The sequence below is a fragment of the Rhamphochromis longiceps genome, linkage group LG19 (genome assembly GCF_057381845.1).
Source record: "Rhamphochromis longiceps isolate RC_006_pf linkage group LG19, R_longiceps_female_GT1.1, whole genome shotgun sequence".
NCBI lineage: Eukaryota > Metazoa > Chordata > Actinopteri > Cichliformes > Cichlidae > Rhamphochromis > Rhamphochromis longiceps.
Window position 1 is genome coordinate 15518837 of NC_140575.1, and position 23121 is coordinate 15541957.

The 23121-nt window shown below is 40.4% G+C and overlaps 1 protein-coding gene across 1 annotated transcript; it reads left to right on the top strand.

The window, feature by feature from the left end:
• Positions 1 to 2289: 2289 nt before the first annotated feature.
• LOC146646444 (uncharacterized) lies at positions 2290 to 5771 on the top strand. Its single transcript, XM_085392339.1, has 5 exons — positions 2290 to 2762; positions 3652 to 3902; positions 4070 to 4237; positions 4358 to 4453; positions 4906 to 5771. Exons 2-5 carry the CDS (start codon positions 3759 to 3761, stop codon positions 5221 to 5223), a joined length of 726 nt encoding a protein of 241 aa, XP_085248465.1. The 5' UTR covers positions 2290 to 2762; positions 3652 to 3758; the 3' UTR covers positions 5224 to 5771.
• Positions 5772 to 23121: the final 17350 nt, after the last annotated feature.

Consider the following 23121-nt stretch of genomic DNA (forward strand, 5'->3'; position numbering starts at 1 on the left):
CTCTTTCTGCTCCCTCCATTGTACTCCGCACACACAGCTTACCTGTATTATAGTGCTTAGGCTGATTGCAAAGTGAACTAATTATCTAAAAAAGTTTTCACATGTGAAAGTGTGCCAGACAGTTGGCAAATTAGTGTTAATGATAGCCATACATGTGTATACTTTTGCTAGGAGTGTGTTGGAAATTTGGTAATTGAGTGTTGTGCAGTGAATTGTGCCTACAGTTTTGCAAAGTGTGTGTTACAAAATTGCAAACTGAGTGCAAAGCAGTTTTTGTGCTTTTAGTTTTGCAAACTCAGTGAGTGGTTTTGCTATAAGTCTGAATAGTTTTAGAGATTGTGCTACAGGAATCACAGTTAGGGTTTAAGCATTCAGAAAAAACTGTAATACATCTGTAGTCCAGGTCCCTGCGTTTTTCCCTTTCCTGTCCCTATGCTCTCCATTTTCTCCTTTGTCTCCACCTTTGTTTTGAAAGTCTTATCCTACACAAAACCTAATGCAACATTTCATAGACTGTCCACTACTAAATAATGAATCAATGAATGCTTGAACATATTAGAACATAGGAAAGGAATATCTTTAAGGGAAGAGCTGAAATGCTGAAACTGAGGCCCTGGTCATTCACTGTCCCAGTGCACATTATTTAATTGCATTTCATTATTCACTGCTAATTTATTACGCTCTGTGAAAGAGAAAATTAATGCACCAGTTTAATTGAATTGTTATGTCTCTACACAAGTGTGCTTGTTAGTGGGCCCTCTCACTGTGTTTTGCTGTTCTGAATATGCGCTGTATCTTCTGGCTTAAAATGAATTGTGACAAGAACTTATTATACTGTCAGAGGAAAGTTGTTTTGGTTTTTTTTTTTTTTGAAAACTTTGACAAAGTGCAAAACGAATCATTAGCGACTCTCACAGGATTTTGTCTGGAATTCTTTTCTGCTGCCTTAGACAGTTTCAGGCAGTTATTTTTATCCCAATTAAATTGGCATACCCTATAGGTGTTTAGCATTTTACTGCAAAGCATGGACCTGCCTCAGAGAAAACAAAAAATAAACTAATAAAATAAAATAAAAAACTGATTTGAAACAATGTGTCACAACAGCAGTTAACCTAAAAAATAAAAACACATAATTGTACCCACTTTATATCCATAAATGAACAAGTGTAAAGTAGAAACTGGCAGTAGACGTGTGCCTCCATGAATCCCACTGTGCTGGGATCTTTTGTTAACGCGACAAGAACACAGTGCAGCAAAGTAAAGCTCTCAGTGGCTTTCAAGAAGTTTCTTGACTTCTCTGTAGCAGTTCTGATGTTTGGGTTCCTCTGTTTTAAAAGTCTAGATATCAAATGAGGCAAACTTTTTACTTTACTTCTAAAAATAGTTGTGTAGTGCACCCTTTCCACTAAAATAAAAGACTCATGGTTCTAAGCAGATTTACTTTGCAGCATTGCACGGAATGAAACATGAAACCAAGAGATAACAGAAACAATCATTAGTTGGAGTCGATAAGATTTTGAATTGTGCCTTTGTTTGTCACTACGGGTCATCATGTCAACCGCAGGATATGCTGTGGTTTATGCAATTGTCTACAGTGTAGAAAAAGGGTGGCTGCATGACTGTAAAACTGATATTATGGCAGACTGGGACTGATTAATTACTAGCCTCAATTAACACAGAGTCTCATTAGTGTGTGGATTAGCTCTGTGACTTCCTATCCAATGTTCCCTCTAATTTTTCACGTGTCTGAGCGAACACACAAACTCCCTGAGCGTCCCTTGGACCACTGTGAGCAACAGCAGACGTGTGCAGTATGGTCACGCCAGCATCGAATCCATCCAAGTCACATGGTTTATTAAAATAATCAAATTACAGCGTTTATGTTAGACTACTTTTAATTAACTGCTTTAGCCCACTTACAGTGAAAATTAAAAAAAAATCTTGTTCATGACCTGTGTAGCATGTTAACACTATTGGAAGTAAAATTAACTTGAACTCCAATCTTGAAAACACAACTTTCTTTTTTTCTTTTTTCTTTTTTATAAAGCTCTGACTTGTATTATGAGTATGAGTCTGTGGTCTGGGAGAGAGTCCTGTAACTCTGTCTTCAAAATACAGTAAATAATGACCAATGCTGGGCAATTAATGATATACCGTAGTTACTTCTTCAAAAAAGTAACAAAGTTTTTTGCAGCTGTTTACCTAAAAATGCAGCCAAGGCGTTTTTTTTAAACAAACATTTCAAACTATTCACAGAACAATCACACTGTAAGACCGAATAGTAATAGTTTGATAAATGAAATGAGTTCCAACTACTTAAAAACCTGTTATAAGTTCATACACCTTTATTTTTTGAGTAGTTTGAACAAGTTTGTTTTTTCAAGTTATCAGTACTTGAATATATTGATTAGTTTCTGGCATTGCCCTCAAATAATTTGAGTTTTAACACTGACGTCACTTACGTGCCTACGTACGTACCTACGTGCGCCACCTGTTTCTTTATGAAGTGCTGGCAACCATCTTGGATTCCTCGCTTCGAGTGCGAATGCCCGCTCATTACTCCGAAAGAAACTTGTGGAACGTTAATATCCGAACAGAAATAAAAACATTTGTCAAGGGGTTTTTTGCGGCATTGCCTTTGACGCTGGATAAAGGAGGGCATGCTATGGTATGTTACGGACTTTTGAACTGGAACAGCTAACGCTCTGCACTTGGCTAGCTGCATTTACCGCCTTTGCAGCATCTTCAGGAGCGCTTTTGTGGTAAGTTTTATTTTTCTGAAACTATAGTTCTCCATTGTAATATGGGTTTTTATCGTCATAAATGTACAACTCTAGCAGGCATTTAAGAATTACATGCATGCGTCGTTTTATCCATGTTGGCTTGGCCCCAAAGTGTTTTGCATGAATTATGCTAATACGCTCATATTTAGTATAACACATTATTAGTCCCTGGGACTAATAATGTGTTAATAACTTTTCTAATCTCTTACTATTTTAAAAGAAGTCTTTAGAAGGCGTTTCTGGATTTGCAGATTATAAACTGCCTTGTGGTTAAATTGTTGAATCAATATGCACTGCTGCGCTGCTTCACACTTAGCGCATACGTGGATATTGACTTTGGCTAACCCATTTGCTAACTGGTGGAACTTAAAACTTACGTTTAGTTCTCTGGAGTTGTACATATTAAAACTGGGGCAGCAAAATTGTAGGCACAGGACATACTTACAAAAGCAGTGAATAATCATTACATAATTACGCGGTAGAACTTGGTTTACATTGCAAATAGTTATGTATACCAAGTTGAAATGTAGAATCTTCTGAACTGTAAAATTGTTGTGCCTGGTCTATTTTAGGTTAGCTTAAGGGTGAATCCATCAATAATATATTTACCAAACAGTTATTTTTTCGTTTTATTTTATTCTGATGCCCAGTGTTCATTAGTGAAAGACTTAGTTTTTTATCTGTCAGGGGCTGGGTCTGTGACACAGCATTTTGAGTTTATTTTGTATTTTTGCTTTCTTATGTTATATTGAAATGAGGTGAAGTTCTTGTATTGTTGTTATTATTAGTTAAGGTTTAGTTGAGTTCTGGGCTGGTTATGTTTCATCTGTGTCTCCTTGGTTATGTGTCTTTTCTGTTCTCTGTGTAGTCTGTCTTGTCTTCTGTGTTTTACTGTTATGTCCATGCCAGGGCAGAAGTAAATTTTCAGGGGTGAAGATGCTGTTTACCTTGACCAGCTAAGACTACAGATTGTAGATGAAGTCGAGAAAAGTGAAAAGAATCCTGATTACAAAGCTGATGCACACAACTTTGGCCTTGCAATGCAAAGAGATCATCAATGATGACCTACCAGTAGGTCAGATCCTGGATTGCTGGCCTACTCTGAAATCCCAGTCCCAGGTATGAATGTATATAGATGTATCTAACAAGGTGTATTTTATATCAACTCCTGTTATCTGGCCTGTCTGAACAAATTATGCCTTTGGAGTGTAAGGATTTTGATGTATTTTGCAAAGATTTATAGACTAATTGAAACTTGTAAACACAAATGTATCCTGTGTGTTCAGATCTGTGCAGAATTCCACAGGATTACAAACCTCCACCTGAAGAACCACTTTTATGCTGTGCTGGACCAACATGCTCCCCGGCTCCAGAGCTTATTCAGAAAGAAAGCTGTTTGCACAGGGAACGTGTCTGATGTCCTGTCTCAGCTCTTCAGAAGCTATAATCTCCAGGTTAGTGGGTTTTTGTCTTGTTTTTGAGCTTTATTTAATTTGATCAATTTTTCCAATTTTAATTACCATTCTTGACTAGGTTAGCCAATAATTTAAAATAAAAATTTTCTTGTGATGTAGGAACAAGCTGATATCCATGCCCAAAGTGCTGGTGTGCTTCATGCCCTCTCTGCCTATTTGTACGAAGACACCTCTACCTTCATCAAAACATGGGATGTAAGTTTTGGACAAAGTTGTGAACAATATCTTAGTAGCATCCTTGTTTAGATTTCTCAAAACATTATGACACTTTGAGAGTTTGAGAAGCATCTCCATGCTTGGATCTGTCTACAACAGTGTCCATGTCACATAATGGAAACACTACATGTTTTTAATGTGCGTAGACCTTCTATAATGTTCCTAGCCCAACCATACATCACTGTACAAATGAAAAAAGATATATAACTCCTATTGACTTTCTGTTGTTATTGCTACGAAGAGGTATGACTTTGCTTTACTAAAAGTACTATTTTTGTCAGTTTGTTTTTTCAAATCTTTGGTGTGTTGTGGCTTTTTTGTTGTTCAAACAATTGATTTCTGAGCTAGTAATAATCCAGAAATGTGACTTGTATAGATGAAACTAAGAGAAATAGGAATGCACTAACATGAAGTAATTTTGTTTTCTGTAGATGATGCATTCTGATAGACCAGATATTAGTGAAGTGCCACTTGGACGACTCCTGATCAGAGCCAATTCCAGCGATGCAACATTCTTCTGCCCTGAGAAGACTGCAGTTTTGGTCGAGGGTAACATGATCATTGTTTTCACCACCCTGGCTGATGCATTTCTAGTGATATTTGGACTCACCTACGCCCTGCACCTAAGCTACCCAAAATGTTTGGCCAACATTTTTGACTTCATTCAGAACGTTTTGATGGGTCTGGAGGGTGGGAAGTTGAAGCCCAAAGTGCTGAGTCTTAAAAATGATCTTTTGGCAGCAGAATAATGTCCAGGGTTCCTACACAGCCCTCAAGTGCCTGTTAAAGCAAGTAATTCAGTTTATCATGTTTCCAAGTCTGGATAAGTTTGTTTTTTTTAAAAAGAGAGAATAGAATAAAGAAATCTTTGCAGACTCTGTTTCATACTTCATTATCTAAAAGCCACATACAAAGTAAAAGGGGTGATTTTATTTTATTAATTTATTTTTTTCCCCCAACATCACTTGTGTTTTAGTTGATTTTGATTGTGTTTTTAGTCAGATAACTGTAAATCTATAGAGAAAATGAAGGACAATCTCACTACATTTCTGGCTTCTAGGTGGGATCTTGAATGTCACGTAAGGAACGTTCCTCCTGAACTATTCATAACTGACATAAGGCGCTAAGGAGGTTTATAACACTTTGTTTTATGTCTCTAAAGAAGTATTTTTCTATTTAATGTTTTATTGCTTTGTTGTTGAGACTGTGATTGCACTCTACAAATGTGCATTTTGCATAACCACAGTATTGGCATATTAAAAAGGTTACCAATTATATTTCAGTGTATTAGCTGCACTATACTATTACTTTCATTCGGTTTTCCCACCTAATAATGCAGGATTTTCTTTTCCTTTTGTTTGTTTTTTAATAAACAGGCCATACTCATGTGTTAATCAAATTTGAATACTCTTAAAACATGTTGTGAATTTCTTTATTTCTAATATTGTAACCTTGTGCCAAAATTTCCGACATTATTCCCTATAAAATGTGGTGGATTTATGTCTTTGGGGTTTTTGTTAGAAAGGCTATGTGTTAAAGTAACTCAATAAATTTGTAACTTGAATTTATGTTTTCTGTCTTATGTTTTTACAAGTGTAATTATTTTGGGCACTTTTTTTATATCAAATTCAAAACACAGTAGATTTGGATATTACAAGCATTTGTTTTTTAAATTTTTGAGTTGTATTAGCTTAAAATGGTTAACATTTTGAAACTAAAAATTAATTCCTTAAAGTTACTTGAGCTAGATTTGTACTTGAAACTCAAAATATCAAGTAGAGAGTACTAAACCAAAAATGTGGATATAACATAAAAACATTTGTCAATGGTACTTAAAAATATTTATCTAAAGCTAATAAATAAAGTGTGTTTATTTAACTTTTATTTTTAAGTTTTAGTTACTTAAAATATTTTATGTAATCAGTTTCACCAAAAGTTTTGAGTAAAATTAACTTATTGGGTTTTACAGTGCAGCTGTTCTGCATCAAATCTGATGCCACACAAATGATTTGTGCCACTCCACACAAATGATTTGTGCCACTCCAAAAAATAATTTCTGTCCACTATGAGATAAAGGAGAACAACAGCCTGATACCCGCAGGCCTGACAACAGGAGATGTATCACTGCTGTAACACCTGTAACATTCAGCAGTCGTCTCATTGCTCTGACACACACAACAAAACTAGTGACTACACTGCACACTAACTACACAAGATTTGCGCTAAACGTTGCAAATCTCTCATATCTCAAAACACCTCCATCACTCCTAACACTTCCCCCCTTACTTCCGTTTTCCTTATAAAACGCTATGTACTGCGGAAAAAAATGGTGAAAACAAACAACGATAGTAATCAGGGAGAAAACCAACCATTGCACATATTTTTTTATCATAACTCTGGTTTTACGTGGCCTATCAACACAATTTAAAAACTGGTATAAAGTCCACACTTTTTCTGTCAATTGTTCCGTCTGTCCTGCTCACATCTCCAATGGTTGTACACGTTGTCATTAACGTGGCTTCACTCCACATCAGCCGCTTTGCTAGCTAAAACACCGGTGTCGGCACATAAGGACGCTGTCATAGCCTGTGTATATATGGATGTGATTCGCATCATTGGCTGGCCTATGGGATAAGGTGGCATCGTTCTAATCCCATACGGGAGCAGCCAGTCACTTACTGACTAACACTGCGAAACAGAATTGATAATGTATTTATTTTCATTTCAATTCAGGTTAGATTTTTTTTGTGTGTGCAATGCAGATTTTCTGTGCGCAGAGACCGTGCCAGCAGTGCGCAATTGCGCACGCCTGCAGCTTAGAGGGAACATTGTTCCTATGTCTTGTGTGGGTGAAGTTTTTATTGCTTACACCTTCCCAACTCTACTCTTTCTCTTATGATTTGTCTTTCTCTTTCAAACCTCTGTTTCTGTCTCTTTCTTCCCTCTTGTGTGTTTCTAACCAACACTAACTGTAATTAGTAGCAACTGTTCATCATCCCTGTAATGCATGTGTGCATGTGTTCTTATGCTGCGTGAGGGCAACTTTGTGTTTGTTAACGTGTTTGTGTCCTTATTCTCTATTCTAATTAATGAGATGGTCTTTGAAATTGCTAATTGCTGCCTTTTTGACCCAGCTAAGGTTTTATTAAGGTGTGCAGTTGCTAATGTGAATGAGTCAGAGTTGTGTACAAGAGCTCAGTAAATCATTCTAATAAATTGAGCATCTGAAAAACTGGCAGCCTTGTTCTTCTTAAAATATCATCAGCAGGAATCTGTTTACCATTTCCTCCATTTTTTATTCACACTCAAATCAGATTTCATTGCTCTCCCACTTTGTAGTGTTTTCAAAACGAAATTGCCATAATAGACATGAAAGCGCAGATTGTAGTTCTCACAGTAATAGCTCTTTTGCACTTTTTTGTCTTGAAACAAGAGTTAACCTGATGGTTGTGCTTTGACAGTTTGCAATTCTCAACAGTCCTGACAGCTGAAGGTGGTGATGCATTGATGTGGGGAATGTTTTATCAGCTTGTGACTCAACAAAACCCTCAGAAACCCTCCTTTGACTACAAACCTTTAAAGTACTAGGCTGATATCAGACGGATCCGTCAACCCAGACTCTGAAGGCTATTCGGTTTTGGCTAACCAATCACTGGATCAAATGTATTCATCTGAATATTGCCATTTTAAGGAAGCACCAATGTCATGTACAAGTTTTGATTTTGATGTGGTTTTAAGAGTGGACCAGAGTAAAGAAAAAGCTGTTTCTCTCGTCATCATTTCCCTCCATTTGTCATTCAGTTGAAACCACAATGGTCTAAAAAACCCTTTTGTTGAGTACAGTTTGAAAAGCTGGAATGAGTAATATTTTAGGACGTCTAGGTTACAGGCTGATTTTCCATTAAACATGCAACAAAGAGATGCCTCGTACTTTTTGTAGACAGTTTAATATTTGTCAGTAAACCCATACCTTTAAGGCTTTGTTTTTAATTAGTATTTCTTACTGTGAGAGATGAGATCTGGGCCTGAGAATTGCCCCTTGTAGGGAGGACTGGGTTGTTTTCCCATTTATAAGCACAGGTGCAGGTAATTAGGGTCTTTCTCTTGTTGTTTAAACCCAGAGTCTTGTGCGGGAATTCCTGGTGCGAGTAGTGTGAGTCGTAGCATTTAGCCTTCTTAATCTTTCTAAAGGTGGATTGGTGGGGGGTTCATAGCCCCCTGTTGGAGAGGCAGGCTATAGAAAAATGTTCTGCTCGAGTCTCTGTGGAGTGTGATGGTAAAATCAGTTTTTACCCTTTAGGAGAAAGCTTTGTTTGATCCCCATATCTGTAGTGGACTGTGCCACCTCTTTTTGATACTTATCAGAGTGGAGTTCTAACCTGGAGACGGATAATTGAAAGACAGCTGTATCGTAGAGCAGGAGGGATATTCCTTTCGAGGTAACCTGCACAGTATGTTTATATCTTGCTTTAATTTACATATCGCCAAGCTTTTGCTTGTGGATTTCTGCTTGGCCATCAAAGACTTTTCTTACATCCTTTTTTTGCCCCTTTAGGGCTGCAGTGTAGATTGCCTGCATTCCACCTGTGACACAGGGCAGCTTTTTTTCCTTTTTATATTCCCTGCAGTGCTTGTCCTTCATTTACGTGTCCGGCTACTTACTGTTTGGGGTTTTGATTTGGTCTGTGTAATAACTTTTTAGAGAATCCTTTAAAATTATGGAACGCCAGGACTGCCATAATGAATTAATTAAATACACCATTAAATAATTAATTAAATGTGGCAATAATTAATTAAAATTGGAATTAATTAATTAAATAAATAGTTATGACACATGTAATTAATTAATTATTGACACATTTAATTAATTATTTATGTATTTCACATTTTAATTAATTATTGACACATTTAATTAATTATTGACACATTTAATTAATTATTTATGTATTTCACATTTTAATTAATTATTGACACATTTAATTAATTAATTATTGACACATTTAATTAATTATTTATGTATTTCACATTTTAATTAATTATTGACACATTTAATTAATTATTGACACGTTTAATTAATTAATTATTGACACATTTAATTAATTATTTATGTATTTCACATTTTAATTAATTATTGACACATTTAATTAATTAATTATTGACACATTTAATTAATTATTGACACATTTAATTAATTATTTATGTATTTCACATTTTAATTAATTATTGACACATTTAATTAATTAATTATTGACACATTTAATTAATTATTTATGTATTTCACATTTTAATTAATTATTGACACATTTTAATTAATTATTGACACATTTAATTAATTATTTAATGATATATTTATTTATTTCATTTTGGCAGTCCTGGCGCCTGGCTCTCATCATGAAATAATTTTATCTGTCAGCCTCACCCATCAAACTCAGGGGGCGGGGTTAACGCTGATCGAGTCAAAACCATTGCTTTGGCCTGGTGGCCATTGTTTCTAGCACACAACAACCGGCATGTGGAAGCTAACAGAACTGAGCTTTGAAAAACCCTGTTTGTGTGTCACCAAATACCGTTTTAATATTTTTTTAGCCGAGAATGTAGTGGTTTAATCTTCATGTGTCTGGTCAGTTTGTCAAGATACAGCCTCTTTGCAAAAGTGTTTCGATGATTTCGGAGATGTCTGCCCAGTCTCACGGCAAAGCGTGGGATAGACCCGCTCGCCTCGCAAGCAATCCCACCGACAAAGCGCAGGCCCCGGTACACAGCTGTAGTAACCCCCGCTGACTTCTTTTACTGAGGTTATATTTATCGGTGTTTTATTTCCTGATGTTCTTATGTGTCCTACGTGTTTCAGTCGCCAATTCTGAATTATAACTAACATTAAAAACATGTTTAAGGAGGAGAGAGAGCAAATAAATCTGTTTAACATCTGATCTTTGGGTTTTTGTTCAGTAATCAGCGTGACCTGTGTATAAACACATAAAAGAGATAACGTTGGTGTTTCCGTCATGTAGTAACTGCTGGCTTTAACTGTACAAAGGTTGTTCGACACTATGAAACACATACAGACTTCATGATGTTCGGCTAATATTTTTATTGTGAATATTAATCATGCTGACCTCGCTCTGTACACCACGCAGCGAGGTCAGCATGTCCACGATATCCTCAGCTCCATGAGTTAACACAAAGTTTCCCACCTGACTATCTAACTTCCAACTATTCCAGAGACGTGAAAATATACAGCATAAAGAAAAGTGTAAGAGACTCAGCAGCAGATTAGAATAACAGTTATAGATTTAATAAATCACCAAATGAATCCAAGAAACGAGCAAACCTGTTCCGACAATTTGAGTTTGTATTCCCTCAGCTGCAGACTCGCTGCTGTTTAAATGTTTGAAAAGGAAGATTAGATATAAAAAACGTCAAACATAGACTCAGTCTGCCTTCACATTTGATATGAGGCCAGCACGTATAGTGGCCTCAGCTATTACTGAAATACACGTGCTATATCATAAACTATGATATAAATAGGGAGGTCCTATTAACATGTTTAGTTTTAAAGGACACCTTCCTGCCTTTAGTCTCATTCATGAGCAGTATTAGTTTTCTTCTAACATCCAGAAGTCTGCACGATGTGTTTCATAGTTTGTAACAAGCCTTTGACAGGTAAACATAACATGACCGAAAAAGCAAAAAAAAAGAAAAAAAAAAAAGAGAGAGAGAGAGAGTGTTGACATAAGAAGAGAAAATGCTCTCAATTATGGAGACAGGCAAATGGTTCATTTATGTTTGATGTGTGTTTATTCCTCCCTAAATATCGTCGGTGAAGTTCACCATGCACGTCAGATTTTCCTGCGCATTTTTATACCTCTGCCAACAGAGAGAGAAAAAAAATCACATTCTAACAGACAGCTGGTGCTTAGAATACAGTTGAATAACTATTAAAAAACAGATGATATTTAGATGATAGTTCAGTCTAACACATGTGCCAGTGAACCATTAAACGTCTGTGAAACTATGCAGTTATGAAACGTAACTTTAACCTCAGCCAAACCGATTTGCTCAGTTGTAAATAAAACAGCGAAGTAAACGTGACCCGACAGACAGAACCTGAGTGAATGAAGTCCAGCGTTTAACCACTGAGAGCTAAAACTCAGCTGAGGTTTCAAAGCTGTGTGCCGGTGATTGGACATCAGCCGCTGATGAAGCTGTTCGCCTATAAAGTGCTCTGTAAGGAAACGAGCTCCAGCAGCTCTGCGCTCGGGGAAAACACTATATTTACTTATCTTGTGCAGAAAAATGCGCTGACATTGCTTTATATCGAGCACCGGCTGCCCAGTTAAACTGTGACTATCACCAGGTAACGTAGGCGTGTTTCTTGAATTAGCAGCAGGTGTTAAACAGCTGACAGATGAGGAGGAGGATGCATGCAGGTAAACTGAGGGTCTGTTGAGCTGATCGCTGGTTTCGTGAGAAAAATGTCAGCTCGTTCTTTATGTTACAGAAGCACAGAGACACAAGACCAGGCGGAAAGAGACGATCGTTCGGTGAAAATGAGAATCTGCGAATGCAACATGTGGAACACGGAGAGTGGAATATGTAAACAAACTGGTTAACTACCCCCTCGGTGCACTCTGCATGCTAATTGTTAGCAGAGCTAGCGAAATCTCTGAAAACATCTGAGCACTTTTGCAAACATATTCTATGTTGACAACCTGACCAGACATACGGCGCGACATTCGCGGCTAAAACACTGTTAAAAGTGTAGCTGGTGACAGAAAAACGGGGTATTTTAAAACTACACCACCATTGCTGCCTGTGATTTGATCTGCATTCTGGGATACCTGGCTGCCCCAAGTCTACACAAGCAATCGATTATCTAGGATCGACCTGTTTTGACTTACTTTGCACGGCAACCAATCAAATGTTAGAGAAGCTGCATGGGCAGCGTTAACCCCGCCCCCTGAGTTTGATGGGTGAGGCTGACAGATAAAATTATTTCATGATGAGAGCCAGGCGCCAGGACTGCCAAAATGAAATAAATAAATATATCATTAAATAATTAATTAAATGTGTCAATAATTAATTAAAATGTGAAATACATAAATAATTAATTAAATGTGTCAATAATTAATTAATTACATGTGTCATAACTATTTAATTAATTAATTCCAATTTTAATTAATTATTGCCACATTTAATTAATTATTTAATGGTGTATTTAATTAATTCATTATGGCAGTCCTGGCGTTCCAAATAAAATGACCATTTAAATCAAAGGAAATTAATACATTTATTTGATCAAAAGAAGTTGTTATGTATAGCTGTTAGTCACTTGCACTAAGACCAGAAAAACATTGTTAAAAGCAATGTGACGAATACTGTACAGAACTTGGGCGTACACTTGTCAATCTATCCTCCACCCGTTTAAAGCATGAAATATTGAAATCCCTTCTCGGATGGAAAAAAAAAGTAAAATGTGACCAAATGGCAAAATTGTAAAGAGCTTTGAAGGTCTCGAAAAGTGCTATATAAATGCGATCCATTATTACAGGGAGTGCAGAATTATTAGGCAAATGAGTATTTTGTCCACATCATCCTCTTCATGCATGTTGTCTTACTCCAAGAGTATAGGCTCGAAAGCCTACTACCAATTAAGCATATTAGGTGATGTGCATCTCTGTAATGAGAAGGGGTGTGGTCTAATGACATCAACACCCTATATCAGGTGTGCATAATTATTAGGCAACGTCCTTTCCTTTGGCAAAATGGGTCAAAAGAAGGACTTGACAGGCTCAGAATAGTCAAAATTTGTGAGATATCTTGCAGAGGGATGCAGCAGTCTCAAAATTGCAAAGCTTCTGAAGCGTGATCATCGAACAATCAAGCGTTTCATTCAAAATAGTCAACAGGGTCGCAAGAAGCGTGTGGAAAAACCAAGGCGCAAAATAACTGCCCATGAACTGAGAAAAGTCAAGCGTGCAGCTGCCAAGATGCCACTTGCCACCAGTTTGGCCATATTTCAGAGCTGCAACATCACTGGAGTGCCCAAAAGCACAAGGTGTGCAATACTCAGAGACATGGCCAAGGTAAGAAAGGCTGAAAGACGACCACCACTGAACAAGACACACAAGCTGAAACGTCAAGACTGGGCCAAGAAATATCTCAAGACTGGTTTTTCTAAGGTTTTATGGACTGATGAAATGAGAGTGAGTCTTGATGGGCCAGATGGATGGGCCCGTGGCTGGATTGGTAAAGGGCAGAGAGCTCCAGTCCGACTCAGACGCTAGCAAGGTGGAGGTGGAGTACTGGTTTGGGCTGGTATCATCAAAGATGAGCTTGTGGGGCCTTTTCGGGTTGAGGATGGAGTCAAGCTCAACTCCCAGTCCTACTGCCGGTTTCTGGAAGACACCTTCTTCAAGCAGTGGTACAGGAAGAAGTCTGCATCCTTCAAGAAAAACATGATTTCCATGCAGGACAATGCTCCATCACACACGTCCAAGTACTCCACAGCGTGGCTGGCAAGAAAGGGTATAAAAGAAGAAAAACTAATGACATGGCCTCCTTGTTCACCTGATCTGAACCCCATTGACAACCTGTGGTCCATCATCAAATGTGAGGTTTACAAGGAGGGAAAACAGTACACCTCTCTGAACAGTGTCTGGGAGGCTGTGGTTGCTGCTGCACGCAATGTTGATGGTGAACAGATCAAAACACTGACAGAATCCATGGATGGCAGGCTTTTGAGTGTCCTTGCAAAGAAAGGTGGCTATATTGGTCGCTGATTTGTTTTTGTTTTGTTTTTGAATGTCAGAAATGTATATTTGTGAATGTGGAGATGTTATATTGGTTTCACTGGTAAAAATAAATAATTGAAATGGGTATATATTTGTTTTTTGTTAAGTTGCCTAATAATTATGCACAGTAATAGTCACCTGCACACACAGATATCCCCCTAAAATAGCTAAAACTAAAAACAAACTAAAAACTACTTCCAAAAACATTCAGCTTTGATATTGAGTTTTCTGGGCTCATTGAGAACATGGTTGTTGTTCAATAAAATTATTCCTTAAAAATACAACTTGCCTAATAATTCTGCACTCCCTATATTATTAAAAGGTTTTTGCAATCAGTAAAATAGGGAATAACCAGGAAGTAATATTTTGATAAGATAACCAAATTATATGAAATCTATCTAATGAGAACGTATCTGTCACAGGAGATCAGTTTGACATCTTTAATAACCGCAGTTGCTGTGATAAATGGTGTATTGAGATGTGGCCATGCTTGTATAACAATGCTGTGTGCTGTTATATACGGGGCTAAAATAATTTTGGATTTTATCAGCAATGATTGTACCATACTTGGAATCGGTGTTTCGCTGCTTAACCCTTTCATGCATGAATTATGACAACCTCAATCAGGTTTTTTTTCTTAAGTATTTTTATGTATTTTCATTTATCTTCAGGCATGAAAAAAAGATTTCTGAACTTCATTTTTTTTAAACATGTATTTTTCAAAGAGTTTTTTTACATGTCTACTTAGGTGGACAACATACATTTTGACTGGGTGGCAGGGTATGGAGGGACACAGTGTCCGATGTAGTGGTTTGTGTGCAAGTATACCATCAACACTGACACAAATGCAAGAAAACAGCCTTTGAATAGCTGTCCACTGTAGCGACCACAATGCGTGAAAGGTTCAATTATAATGCATAGTTTGTGGATCTTGATCAGCACTGCATCTTTACTGCAAACTTCCTGTGATAAACTAAATACCAGAAACATACCACCAGACTTTGCAGTTGTACTGCAGCATTTTAGTCTCGGTGCTTATTGTTTTTGGTTGTTTTTTTTTTTTTTTGGGGGGGGGGGTGAAGGGGCCATTGTGGCGCGAGAGTTGGGAGTTCGTCTTGTAATCGGAAGGTTGCCGGTTCGAGCCCCGGCTCCAACAGCCTTGGTCGTTGTGTCCTTGGGCAAGACACTTCACCCGTTGCCTACAGGTGGTGGTCAGAGGGCCCGGTGGCGCCAGTGTCCGGCAGCCTCTCCTCTGTCAGTGCGCCCCAGGGTGGCTTTGGCTACAATGTAGCTTGCCATCACCAGTGTCATAGCTGGACTGACCATCGGGCATACCGGGCATTTGCCTGGTGGGCCGCTGGCGATTTTTTGTTTTTATGGGCCGATGGATTTTTTTTTTTTTTTTTTTAGGAAGGGTATATATAATGAAAGGTGTTGGATTGGCCAATTGGTCATGATCGACTCTGGGCTGGACCAATTACAGCCGAGGAGGCCGGATGCACCCTCTCCCTTGTTTAGCAATCATGTGATTTTCGCGCATTGCATGCCGGGAACTCATGGCAAAACAATCCAAGTACCGCATCAAATGCAAGCATTTGCATCACCGCAAAACGTTCATTCTCCGGTTCCAATGCCTTCTTGTTTTTTCTTTGACGCACAAAAAGGAATGTACAAAAACAAAAGGAGAACAATGCCGGTCCGTACAAAGACAGACTCGACGAAAAGACAAAGAAAAGATACAAGGAAAAAATCAAAGGAGTGAAAGGGTTAGACCCTTACGAGCACACAGAGTGGACAAAAGACGTTAGCGTGCTGCCCAACTTTCACCACGCTCATATTTATAATTATACGGTTCTTGGAGTGAGTGCATGCACTCATGAAGTTTAGTAAATTCAGGTCACTGCAACAAGCCCAGGTACAGTTTACCGACGGATGAGTACAGGACCTTGAAATGCACCGTGTAGAAAGAAAGACCATCGTACGAACAAAGGTAAGTTTACTAGTCTCACAAATCGTCGTCATACATACACATTTGTTAACCGTTTATTAATATAACCTTTGAGCTCAACGGTAATTAATTAGTAGTGGAAATAATTTCTGGTAGCATTACAGAAATGTAGCAGTGACAATAATATTGTATGCTGTAATCGTACTGGACAATTAGTGATACAAAACAACTGTTTTATCCTGTGAATAAAAGTATATATTTTTGTCAATGTACCATGGTAATAACAGAAGCGAAACGCAATATTGTGTCAGGACAATTCACTATTTATGCACAATAAACACAATAAACAAAGGAGCATAGCGCAACAATTTCTGTTCAGCGCCAAACTTGCTTGTAACCTATATCACCAATTATGTTAAGAAAAATGACGTATTAACTACTACAAAACTCTGACCTTTGAGGGAATGCTTGGAGCAGACTAACATGTGAGCTGGAGTGTTCTGAGACGTTATATTTGGTATATCCAGACCATCCGTCGGCTCTTACTTCGGAAACATGGCTTAAAAAATTTCTCTTCAACGACTTAATCCGATAAAAAAAAAAACGATCTCTTTACCCGTCGGCTTCCCATGGCTGTCATGCGACCGGCTATTGCAGTTAATAATACAACAGCTTCTTGCCATTTTTTGGGTTTCTTTTTATCGCTGTGTAACTGAGCCTGCGTGCGCTAGTACCTCTTGCCACAAGTTCCCAGAATCCTTTGCGGTTTTACCCCTGAATGATGTCACATTTTCAATTTTTATCCTGGTGGGCCGGTCTCTAGTCAAAATGCCCGGGCCGATTTTTTGTCCCAGTCCAGCCTTGACCAGTGTGTGAATGGGTGGCTGACTGGATGTGTAAAGTGCTTTGGGGTCCTTAAGGACTAGTAAGTCAAGCCATTTACCATTTAATTTTTTTTATCCTGTTTTACGTGCAGTATAAGTTACAAAAAGCCAGGGCCAAAAAATGACATGGGAAATGAAATATATTCATTTGTTTTCTAGTGTTTTTGTTGGTAAGTTTGGAGCCAAAGTAACAAAAGGAAAATGTAACACAGGATTGTCTGTGAAGGTTCTCAGTCATCCAGGTCATCGTAGTCAAAGGAGCACCGGGATGTCATGCTTGGAGAGTTTTCACCAAGCATGACAGTGCCATTTCAGACCCAGCAACACGCTCAGAAAAAAACTGGTTCACCCGAAAGACAAAACTCCAAAACACAGACTTAACAATGTGCTGTATGCTGTACAGTGCAGCGAGGAATGCCCAGACCTCTACATTGGAGAGACCAAACAGCCACTTCACAAACGCATGGCACAACACAGAAGAGCCACCTCCACAGGACAAGACTCACCACTCCATCTGCATCTAAAGGACAAAGGTCACTCTTTCAAGGATGCCAATGTTCACAGTTTGGACAGAGAGGACAGATGGTTTGAAAGAGGAGTGAAAGAAGCCATCTATGTCCACTGTGAGCGACCATCTTTGAACAGAGGCGGTGGTTTACGACATCAACTGTCTGCAATCTATAATCCAGTCCAGAACGGAAGAAACGCAGCTGGGACAAATCTGATATAATGAGATGAGGGAAGGTAAAACTAGATATATTGACGTAGGATGCAGACTATCAAAAATAGACAGGAAATATGACACATACACACCACCACCATCCTCTCACTCCTGCAACCCTGGATCTAAAAAGGTCAGGGAGGGTGTTAAAATGAAAATTGATTTGCAATAACTGAAAATCATTTTGTGAATTTTTTTCTGCACTTCTAGTATCTACAGAAGGCGAAAGCAGGTCTCAGGAAAACCTCTTAGAAAACTAAATGTGTAAATCCAAAGTGAAGGTGAATCAAAATGAAGGAATATAAAGATATTTTCAGGCCATGTAAAATCCAGTAATAAATCTTTAGATGTATTGTATTACCCTGTGTTCAAAAGCTGCAAACTGCATTTTCTAAAATCTCACTAAAAGCAGTTAGCTGTTCTAACAAATGTCTTTTTCTGTCAGTGTTGGGAAGGTTACTTTTAAAATGTATTCCATTACAGAATACAGAATACATGCCCCAAAATGTATTCTGTAACCTATTCCGTTACGTTACTCAATGACAGTAACGTATTCTGAATACTTTGGATTACTTAATATATTGTGGCGAGTTCAGACAAGGAGGAGACGGAGGTATCGTTTGGTCTTGCTTCCCGTGAGCTAGCCAGGGAGCACAGCCGTTTATTACATTTGCAGAAGAACACACTGCCACTAGCTAACTGCTCAGCGCGGCAACCACAACACACATAGGGCGCCCTCTGACCCCGGAAGGACACACCGTCGCATCGAGAGGGCGTCACCCGTCACCATGGCAACATACACAAAACATAACTGTACAAGCAGAACCCCGAACAGCCCTGACCCGCTACAATATTATCATGCTTTTTACAACAACGTGAATGTACTATTGCTGTGTGATTTATTACTATTACTGAAGGTCCGCGACTCCGAACTGTAGTAAAGGGACCTCTGACTAATGCTGGGCTCACACTGTGCGATTTTTGGCCCATTTTGAGCCGATTTTTGAGTCGTGCGATCGTTTTGGCGATCGGCCCGATTTTGGCCTTCATCGTGCGTCGTGCATCGTGTAGTATACGTGGGGTAACGAGAAGCGATTGACACCTCACGACCAGCTCCCGATCATCAATCGCTTGGTCGTGAGGGTGTCACCGCAGTTTGCCACACTGCGCACGCGCAAACACAAATGTCAGCGAAAAAGACGGCGTAGCACGGCAGTGCAGCGTGTGATCTGGACACAAGCGATGGAGGCACAACCTGTAGAACCATCCGAGCCCTTTCGATGTGGCCTCACAAAATTATCACGACCACAACAACCGTGAAAATAGTTGGATCGACACTGCTGCTCAATCACAGCTGCCTGACCAATGTTTTTCATTAGCAATTTAGCAAAGTTGATGGTGGTGGTGTGTCTGTGTGAGTGAAAGACGGAGAGGGAGAACGAGCGACAGAATTTCTGTTATAACCTTCATTTTTATGGACGCACAGTGTGAGCACTCAGGTCGCATCAGAGCATCGGGCCGTATAGTGTGAGACCCTGCATCGTGACCTATGAACTTCTAACCCCTACGAGTCAATCGTACAGTTTGAGCAGGAGCTGAATCGTGCGACTGAAAAAATCGCACAGTGTAAGCCCAGCATAATACGGCGGGGTCCCTGTCGGCTGGTAGCCGAAAAATAGCTCTACTTTGTTGTGTGGGTCAACTTTTCTTGCGACAGACAGAGAGAGGCGTTGAAAGGCTGCTCCAACGGAACTTGTTGTTTTCGGAGGAAAACACGAACACAGTGTACAGTCGAGTCTTAATAGCTTACTTACAACTGGGCTCGTCAGGCACTCTTCTTGGCTGCAGTGGTTATTATTATATTTACATGCTTCCAGCTCCCGTTTTTGCTCGATGACTGCTCGTACCTTTCCACTCCCCTTTTTCTCCCTCCTAGCGCTCACAGACACATAACGTGTATGGCAGTCCATTCTCCCAGCAGCACGGACTACACTGAACATGATGCTACATTCTTTAGAGCTATGCTTGTAGCATTCTGCCTGTTAGCTTAGCACAACAACAACAACAACGAAAAGGCGCTCTCTCACCCAGGAAACACACAGTCGCAGAGAGAGAGAGCGTCGCCCTGTAACCATGGCAACCGTAACGCTGCCGCCTGGAACAAAAGAACGTAGCTGTCGAACAAAACCCAAACAGTCCTGACCCGCGACAAAATGAAACAGGAAAGTACCGCAGTGTATTCCATTTATTTCAACAAAGTAACTGTATTCTGAATACCACCTTTTTAAACGGTAACTGTAACGGAATACAGTTACTCATATTTTGTATTTTAAATACGTAACGGCGGTACATGTATTCCGTTACTCCCCAACACTGTTTTCTGTGCATACTCTTGTCATATTACTTTAGTCTTCAGTTAGTTATAGACTAATAGCAAATTGTTGTGCTTGTAGACACGACCTGATTTTTCTTAAGTTCAATACAACAGAGATGATCTACTACAACTAAGCCGTGGAGATCTTCAACTAACATCCGAGTATCTCATCCCCCCGGAGATCGTTAAGCAACCCCCGGGGCTACCCGCAACAGCAAGCCGCAGGAGGAGACGTTGCGAGCGGAGGCAGAAGAGAGGCAAGCGGGGAGACCTGTGGGCACGGCTAAAGACTAGTCCGTTTAAACCACCACTCCCGATCATATTCCTCTCCAACGCCCGTTCAATCCGTTACAAACTGGATGAAATACGACTGCAGATCGCCACTCGACGGACTTTTAATAACTGTTCGTGCATGATTTTCACTGAAACCTGGCTGGACAGCGCCATTCCCGATGCGGCTATCGATCTAGCAGGCCGCACCGCCTATCGAGCCGACAGGTCTGCGGACTCGGGTAAGAAGACTGGCGGAGGGCTGTGCATCTATATTAACAACCTTTGGTGCACGAACGTCACGGTAACGGAAAAACTGTGCAGTACAGAGGTAGAACTGTTGGTGTTAAAGTGCCGTCCATTCTATCTCCCTCGGGAATTTTCTGCCGTTTACATCTGCGCTGTTTACATTCCACCAGATGCTAATGCTAAGCTAGCGTTAGCACAATTGAGCAGCAGCATCAATAACAGCCTGGTAGCACACCCGGACAGTGTCTTTATTGCGGCTGGGGATTTTAACCACGCGGACCTGAAATCTGTACTTCACAATTTCCACCGTAATGTGAAGTGTGCTACCAGAGGAGATAGAACGTTGGACCAGGTGTACACCAACATGGCGAATGCGTACAGAGCCCAGGCTTATCCCCACCTGGGTCTGTCAGACCATCTCTCCCTTCTGCTACACCCAATATACACACAAAAGATCAAGAGCACTGGGATTACAACCAAAACCGTGAGAACATGGCCGCAGGACGCTATTCCGATGCTTCAGGACTGTTTCCACTGCACAGACTGGGATGTATTCAAGGTGCAGGACACTGACAATCGTGTCGCATTGGACAGTTACACCTCCACTGTCTTGGACTACATCTGTTTCTGTGTGGACAATGTAACAACTTGGAAACGATTCCGTGTGTTCCCTAATAATCCACCCTGGATGACACACGGAGTTCAACAACTTATTCGAACAAGGAACAACGCTTTCAAATCCGGGGACCAGGAGGCATACAGTGCTGCCAGGGCCAACCTGAGAAGAGGCATCAAGACTGCCAAGCAGCAGCACAGGAGGCGTATCGAGGCCAGGTTTGAGAACAACACAAACCCAAGGCAGGTCTGGGAGGGCATCAGGGCTATCACGGACTACAAAAGAAGAACACCATCACCCTCAGCCAACAGTTCTACTCTGGCTGAGGATCTAAATCTCTTTTATGCCCGTTTTGACAGGGAGAACACCGACCCTGTCCTGTCCCCTCTCCCCTCAACCGACCCTGCTCCGGTCCTGAGCACTCATGAGCTGAGGCGTGTGTTCCGGAGCATTAACACCAGGAAGGCGGCCGGGCCGGATGGAGTGCTGGGCCGGGTGCTAAAAGACTGTGCTGCGGACCTGGCGGACGTCTTCACCTCTATATATAACACCTCGTTGTCCTGTTCACTGGTACCATCCTGTTTCAAAGCAGCAACCATCGTTCCCATCCCAAAACAGTCAAATGTCACATGTCTGAACGATTTCAGACCTGTGGCACTCACCCCCATTCCCGCCAAATGCCTGGAGAGACTGGTCATTAAACACATCAGAGCTGCTTTTCCACCATCCCTGGACTCGCACCAGTTTGCATACAGGGAGAACCAGTCAACCGAGGATGCGATCGCCACAGTGCTGCACACATTACTGAAGCACTTGGAACACAGGAACACCTATGCACGGCTCCTCTTTGTAGACTACAGCTCGGCTTTTAATACCATCCGGCCATACAAACTCCGTCCCAAACTCCACCAACTGGGACTTAACTCCTCTCTGTGCAACTGGATTGTGGACTTCCTCACTAACCGTAGACAGAGTGTCAGAGTGGGTAAGAACACCTCTTCCACCCTTGTGGTCAACACCGGTGCCCCTCAGGGGTGTGTTCTGAGCCCTCTGCTATACACTCTCTTCACCCATGACTGTATTTCCTCCTGCGCGTCCAATCTCATTGTTAAGTTTGCAGATGACACTACAGTGCTCGGACTTATATCCAACAATGATGAGACAAACTATAGGACAGAGGTGCAACAACTAGAGTCATGGTGCCACGACAATAACTTGGTCTTAAACACCAAAAAGACCAAGGAGATCATTGTAGATTTCCGGAAGAGGGGTCATAACAACCATCTGCCTCTCTTCATTGGCAGTGAGGCGGTGGAGAGGGTGAGCAGTTTTAAATTCTTGGGGGTAACTGTGACCGAGGACCTGTCCTGGGGCAACCATATCACCTCAGTTGTACGGAAGGCCCAACAGCGCCTCTACTACCTGAGGAGACTGCGGAGCGCACACATTCCCAGATCTCTGATGTTGAACTTCTACAACTGTGCCATCAGCAGCGTTCTGACGTATGGATTTCTAGTGTGGTTCCCCAGCTGCACCAAGGCCGATCAGCAAGCACTCCAGCGGGTGGTGAAAGAAGCTGGCAGAATTATTGGAACAAGTCTGCCAGAGATCAGTAATATCTTCCCCACTCGCTGTCTGAGGAGGGTGCACAGTATCCTGCGGGACCAACATCACCCTGCGCGCCACCTTTTCCATCTGCTGCCCTCAGGGAGAAGGTGCAGGTCTATACAGGCCAGAACATCCAGACTGGCCAACAGCCTGTATCCACAGGCTGTGAGGCTCCTGAACTCT

Bases quoted from the DNA above. Each gene is read 5' to 3' on its own strand.
- LOC146646444 (XM_085392339.1), top strand. From the start codon at position 3,759: ATGAAGTCGAGAAAAGTGAAAAGAATCCTGATTACAAAGCTGATGCAC. The intron at 3,903-4,069 runs GTATGAATGTAT...CTGTGTGTTCAG, and splicing joins CTCTGAAATCCCAGTCCCAG to ATCTGTGCAGAATTCCACAG. The intron at 4,238-4,357 runs GTTAGTGGGTTT...CTTGTGATGTAG, and splicing joins TCAGAAGCTATAATCTCCAG to GAACAAGCTGATATCCATGC.